Below are 7,075 nucleotides of genomic sequence, written 5' to 3'. Positions count from 1 at the left end.
CTCCCTCCCCATCATCAGTATTGCTATAGCCATCTGTTAAAGGTTTCTTTAAACCTAAGCCCTGCTTCAGCAAGCTGCAGGAGCCCCTAGGGGGCCCTAACATGTGCTTGAGGAATTCTAAAGTGCCCTCTCTGTCGATATTACCGTATGTCACCTAACCATGCCCTAAGGACTAGTCATCTTGTTAAGTGCAATTACAGCCTGATGAGTCAGGACCGTTGTCATATCTTTCTTAGCCAGGTTAGAAGCAGTAAAACAAGAAAGTATTAAAGTATTTTATGTAAAAGATGTGGTATTGCTGTGGATGCCAAAAATGTTGTGCCTACAGGCTCCATAGATGGAAATCTGACTCTGAAAGGTACAAAGAAGATACGATATGATAGATGTCTGTCTTATGGAAATGTATTAATATGTATTTGTTGGACAAATATAAAGAGAAAAAATTAAATTAAGTAGTCCATGGTTCTCCTCAAAGCAGTACAACAAACGGCCAAGAAGTACACTATGTGGACCCTGACTATCATGCCTCCTATATGGCCATAGTATCTGAACCCCACCCCCCGCAAATGATTGAGTTCAGGTGTCTCCAGTGAAGGTTCTGTTAATTCTACATCATTCAGAGACACTGTAGATAATTGTGCTCTTCCAACCTTGTGGTAACAGTTTGGTGAAGGTCCTTTCGTGTTCCACCATGACTGTCCCCTGTGCACAAAGCCAGCTCCATAAAGACACGGTGGGACCATTTTGGTGTGAAGGAACTGGAGTGTCCTGCACGAAAACCCTGACCTCAACCGTACTGGACACCAGCCAGGTGTTCTCGTCCAAGAGCTGCACCCTACTGGACACCAGCCCGGTCTTCTCATCCAAGAGCTGCACCCAACTAGACACCAGCCAGGTCTTCTCATTCAAGAGCTGCACCCAACTAGACACCAGCCAGGTCTTCTCATCCAAGAGCTGCACCCAACTGGACACCAGCCAGGTCTTCTCATCCAAGAGCTGCACCCAACTAGACACCAGCCAGGTCTTCTCATTCAAGAGCTGCACCCAACTAGACACCAGCCAGGTCTTCTCATCCAAGAGCTGCACCCAACTGGACACCAGCCAGGTCTTCTCATCAAAGAGCTGCATCCAACCCCACAAATGCTCTTTTGGCTCAATGGGCACAAATACCAACAAATGTACTTTGTGGAAGGTCCTTTTCTGTTCCACCATGACTGTCCTCTGTGCACAAAGCCAGCTCCATAAAGACATGGTGTGACCAGTTTGGCGAAGGCCCCTTTCTGTTTCACCATGACTGTCCTCTCTGCAGAAACCAGCTCCATAAAGACATGGTGTGACCAGTATAGTGAAGGCCCCTTTCTGTTCCACCATGACTGTCCCCTGTGCACAAAGCCAGCTCCATAAATACAAGGTGGGACCAGGTTGGTGTGAAGGAACTGGAGTGTCCTGCACAGAGCCCTGACCTCAACCCTACTGAACACCAGCCAGGTCTTCTCATCCAAGAGCTGCATCCAACCCCACAAATGCTCTTTTGGCTCAATGGGCACAAATAACAAGAGATGCACTTAGTGGAAGGCCATTTTCTGTTCCACCATGACTGTCCTCTGTGCACAAATTCAGCTCCATAAAGACATGGTCTGGCCACTTTGGTGTGGAGTAACCCGAGTGTCCCGCACAGAGCCCTGACCTCAACCCTACTGAACACCTTTGGGATGAAGTGGAACGCTGATAGCCAGCCAGTCTTATCCAACGTCAATACCTGACCTCACATATTACCACAAATTCCCACCGACACCCACAAAGTCTTGTGGAAAGCCTATGCACAAGAGTGGAGGCTGTTATAGCCAACTCCAAATGAATGGCCATGGTTTTGGAATGTCCAACAAGGGCCATTATGGTGGGTCCACAAGCTTCTGGCTTCAATAAGAAGGACCTTTGTATATTTTTCTATACCCTTTTGCTTCTCTTGCAGACACCTGATGCACTCATCACTACATTTAGACATCTAATTATAGAGAACAACAATACGTAAAGACAATAGAATGCAATAGGTAAGAAGATAACTAAATATATGGTAGTCAAAACATAGATATAGTAGTCAAAAAGCTGAACAAAGGAAACATAATAATGTTATTAAATAAAGGTCGAGTGCAAAGCCCATTACTTGGATGTAAACCACCATCAACCCGGATTTAGCTTCCTGATAATATTGTGACGTTGTAGAGTTTCCAGGCCACTGAGTTACAGTTCTTTGTTTTTGAACATCTAGTGAGGCTCTCCACACATTAGCTCCTCACCGCTGGCCACGAGCAGGTTAATCCACCAAAGACTTTGAGGTTGGGTATCCCTCGGCTGTACACCTGCCCTTGCTTTAGTGAGTTGAATCTATTATTTATGTCGTCATGTATTATTTACACATTCTTCTATTGAATTATGTGGCTGTTACTTCTCGAATGCTAGCTCACCCTGTTCTATATATGTTCTTGGCTCCAGTGTTTGTCCTGGTGTTTTATGTATCTATATGTAGTGGAAGAACACGTTACATATGGCTATGTAGGCTGGCTTTCGTTTTTCTCCGAAAGTAAACTGCAAGTTGCAAATAAATAACACATACAGTATATCCACAATACAAAAAGGAAGGAAGGACGGACACTTGGAGACTCTGGGTCTTCTCCTCATCAAAGCTGAGGACAAAATCCATCGGGAAAATCAAAGGCTTTAGATCTAAAGGGTAACGGAGCAGGTGGATAAAATCAAGTCAGGATGGGAACATCGGGTGGAACATTTGGGCCGTGGCAGGAGTCGGGAAAACTAAGAAAAGGCTGGTGTAGAATCTAGACATGGTTCACTGCAGGAAAACGGGGCAAGGAGAAGGCGGGCAAGGGAAAAAGTCTACTTCTTTGACTATTTGGTTTTCATCACTCACGGTAGAAAACGTATTCAGTGTAAGAGGTCCAGATCTTGTCATCTGTCAGATCGTGAGTGAAGGAGCATGTTCCAGTAGAGTTACACGCCACCATATGAAATCCGGCATCAGCCAACCTATCAAACGCCTGTTCCAGAAAAGTGAATTTCAGGTAGTACCTAGAGGTGTATCTTTCGGGGGGTCGATCTGGATCCCGGCTCTCGTTCAGGGTATCTCCAAAGACTTCCTTAGCTAGCGACGTCTTGCCACAGACCATTATCCTTGCTACCCTTCTGAATTTGGCATCTGTTTGACTGTCTCTTCCAAGGGTGTAGGAGCCACGGTAGCCTAAAGTTATGAACCCGGACCGATGAAGGTCTGAGATTGATTGGTTCCCCATTGCATCAAAAGACGTTTTGCGGCCGACCTCAATATTGGGGGACTGATCTTCTGAGTCACTCGGGAAAGCGTCGTCTCCAGTAGAGTTTTGCTTGCTGAATTTGGGGGCCAAGATTTTGACTAAGTCTGGGAGCTTGAAATACTCAGCCTCCCTCTGCAATCTACTTCTTTCGGGAAAATGTTCTGGAAGCACTAGCTGTTGGTCCCTCAAATAGTCCAAGACGTAGCGGAAGAGAAATCCGTCACGATCTAAAAAATAGCGGCCTTTGCTATCTCTGGCCAGAAGGCGAACATTTTTTTGGCCGAACATCTCCCACAGGAGGGAACCGGGGACGCTCACCAAAGTTGGATGACGGGTTATGTAGACTTGTCCACCGACGTTTAATTCTATGATGTCTGGAAACGGCGAGATGTCACAGCTTGAGTTATCGGGAAGAGCCATTTTGTTTTAATGTGGTCCCTTGAGAAATCCAAAACAACTGTCGGGTTGAAAAAGAAAAAGAGAATATTAGATTATAAACATGACATTTTAAAGAAGATCTAAAGCCTCACTAGATGACATTTACTCTGCTAAAGCATCCTGTACTGTAAGCAGGGCCGTCCCTTTAATGAGGCAGTTGGCTCAGGTGGCATCTCTTTGGGTTGCTTGGAGGGAGGGGGGGCGAGAAGAGCGCCATGTTGGTTGTATAGTGGCTGCTCTGCTGCACAATGCCACCGCCTTTGCAGGCTAAGGAGATGTGCAAGGGCCAGACACATCTCCCCAACCAGCTCACAGCAAACTGGGACACTCTGACCAGCGTTCTGACCACCTCCCGGCAACCAGTGAGCTGGGCAAGACACCGGCCAGAGCTTCCCAGGTCTGCAGGGGGCAGTGTCACTATCATGCACCATCAACCACCATTTAAGGTCCACTTCTACTGTCTGGGCCCCCTCCCCCTTCACACATCACCTACTAATAGTAGGTACAAAATGTCCCTGAAAATAAAAAAAAGTTGGGGTTTATACTTACCTCACCCCCATTTTTCACCAGTGGTGCCTAGGCGTTGATGGCGTCACACTCCTTCCGGCTAGACCTGGGGAATAAAGAGCGGCTGAACTGTAGCAAGAAGACTCTCGTGCAATATAATTGAACGTCTTCTTGTGAGATTTGACCTGCTCTGCATTCACGAGAAGTCGTCCTGGAAGAGCGGTGACGTCGCGCTCAGCTATGTGGAAGACGGGGGTGAGGTAGGTATAAATCTAACTTTTTTGCAGGAGCATTTTGCACCTACTCACAGTAGGTGGTTTGTGGAGGGGGCCCAGGCAGCTTGAACAGACCTTGCATTGTACTGGCTTTAATAAGGCTTTCATATCATTTTTGGTCTTTTTGAAAGTGGACCTTGCATGAAAGGTCCGTTTATCTTGCAGCCTCCTCCGCCTCAATAAAGAAACCTTAATAGAAGCTTAAAAAAAAGGATGAAAGACCAGAAGAAAAAAATGACACCCAACTTCCACCCCTTGTAAGTTCCTGAGATGCCACTGGGCTTCTCCGTGGGATCCTGGGAAAGCTGAGGGCCAAAATCGCTTGAGGAGACAAACCAGCACTGTGGAATTTCCCCTTAGCTTGGTGAATGAGGTGAACATTCACACTGCAAGCAATACCCAATCACAAGCAAGGAAAATACAATTTAAAAAAACGTAATTTTTGCTTGCACGTGATTGGATGTTGGAAGTCAGCAGAGCGTCACCTCATTCACTAAGCCAATGTAAAATTCCCCTGCAAAGCAAACAGCTTATTTGGTTTTAGTGAATCAACACCCACTATGTTTCATTCACTTTTCATATACCATATGGCCAAAAGTATGTGGACACCCCTGTATTTTAGGACATGTGCTAGGCTCCTTGGTTCTAGTGAAGGATCCCAGTATTGCAACAGCATATAAGGACAACTGTACTTTGGTGAAGGTCCTTTTCTGTTCCACCTTGACTGCCCCCTGTGTACAACACTAGCTCCTGAACAGAACCCTGACCTCAACCCTACTGAACATCTATGGGATGAATTGGAATGCCGAATGTGAGCCAGGTCTTCTCATGCACAAACCCGGCTCCATAAAGTCATGGTTTGACCAGTTGGGTGTGGAGGAACTTCAGTGTCCTACACAGAGCCCAGACCTAAACCTTAATGAACATGACTGTCCTCTGTGTACAAAGCCAGCCACATAAAGACATGGGGTGAGACATGTGGTGTGACCAGTTTGGTGTGGAGGAACTCGAGAGTCCTGCACAGAGCCTTCAACCCTACTGAACACCTTTGAGATGAATAGGAACGCCAGTTATGAGCCAGGTCTTCTCATCCAACATCAGTACCTGACCTCACAAATGGGCACAAATTTTCCACAGACACCTCCAAAATCTTGTGGAAAGCCTTCCCAGGAGAGTGAAGGGCCAACTCCGTATTAATGGTTTTGGGAAGGGATGTCCTACAAGCTCATATAGTTGTGATGGTGAAGACATGGTTTGACCACTTTGATGTGGAGGAACTTGAGTGACCTGGACAGAACCCTGACCTCAACCCTACTGAACATGACTGTCCCCTGTGTACAAAGCCAGCTTCATAAAGACATGGTGTGACCAGTTTGGTGTGGAGGAACTTGAGTGACCTGGACAGAACCCTGACCTCAACCCTACTGAACACCTTTGGGATGAATTGGAAAGCCGATTGTGAGCCGGATCTTCTCACCTAACATCAGTACCTGACCTCACAAATGGCCACAAATTCCATAATCCTGTGCAAAGCCTTCCCAGAAGAGTGGAGGGCCAGCTCCATATGAATGGCTTTGGAAAGGGATGTCCAACAAGCTGATATAAGTGTCACGTTCAGGTGTCCAAAAGTTTTTGGCCATGCAGTGTTACATACTTGTTACATTTCTGAAAGTCAAAATCTTAGACAAATTTGGATCTCGGACTCCCCTCTGAATAGCGTGGAACATACGCAGTCTCACCAGTCTTTGGTTTTCTTACCCCTCACAGTAATGACGGGGAATTAGTAGCTGTGGCTTAAACTGTCAGCACTGGCGATTAGCAGAATTGCTTTCCCTCTAATCCATTTTGATAGCTCTAACAAGGTCTATAAATAGTTAAAGAGGCAGAAGGGGGATCAGGAAGACAGTGGGATAAGAACAGGGGACGCAGTCTACAGGAAGGAATAAAGGAGTCATTAAGGGGACAATGGCTGAAAGCATGCCATGAAGCAGGCCGAGATGAGTACATGAGGCCATGATGAGTACATGAGGCCATGATGAGTACATGAGGCCATGATGAGTACATGAGGCCATGCGGCCATGATGGGCACATGTCATACCAGGTTGTAAGGGGACAGAGATGTTAAAACGACCCGTTTACAGCAATTATTAATATATGCCCCTGAAGAATCCCATTCACAAATGACCCGGACATCCTTTTAATAGGCCAGTCGAAGCATGATGAGTTACAGGTTCGGTGGAAATAAAGCAGCATTTTAAATCTTTCCTCTCTACGTTCTCTCTGTCCACCTATTGACTAATTGCCCAAAAAAATTATTCAAAAGGTGATCTTATCAATTAACTTTAATGTATTTTTTAAAGATAGAATTGGGATTTTTTTTGCATTTAATGCATTTAAATTCTCTAACCTTAGGTCATCTAAAACTCACTTTTATAGAATATGCAGTATGAGTGATAACTTTTATTATACAATATATTATTTTATTACTATATTTATATACATTTCTTATCAAACTATAAAGCAAGAATT

General features: G+C 45.4%; 1 protein-coding gene across 1 annotated transcript; it reads right to left on the bottom strand.

Annotated features, from left to right (window-relative positions):
* Positions 1-2,896: 2,896 nt before the first annotated feature.
* On the bottom strand, positions 2,897-3,773 carry LOC108805030 (BTB/POZ domain-containing protein KCTD12-like). The gene has a single exon (XM_018576983.1). The coding sequence runs from the start codon at positions 3,744-3,746 to the stop codon at positions 2,919-2,921; it is 828 nt and encodes a 275-aa protein (XP_018432485.1). The 5' UTR covers positions 3,747-3,773; the 3' UTR covers positions 2,897-2,918.
* Positions 3,774-7,075: the final 3,302 nt, after the last annotated feature.

The sequence above is a fragment of the Nanorana parkeri genome, unplaced genomic scaffold, assembly GCF_000935625.1.
Source record: "Nanorana parkeri isolate BGI_ZX_2015 unplaced genomic scaffold, ASM93562v1 scaffold81, whole genome shotgun sequence".
NCBI classification, from domain to species: domain Eukaryota; kingdom Metazoa; phylum Chordata; class Amphibia; order Anura; family Dicroglossidae; genus Nanorana; species Nanorana parkeri.
The sequence above is the reverse complement of the archived record's forward strand: the minus strand, read 5'-3'. Positions and strand labels throughout refer to the sequence as shown.

Coding starts and splice junctions, on each gene's coding strand:
- LOC108805030 (XM_018576983.1), bottom strand. CDS start 3,746: ATGGCTCTTCCCGATAACTCAAGCTGTGACATCTCGCCGTTTCCAGAC.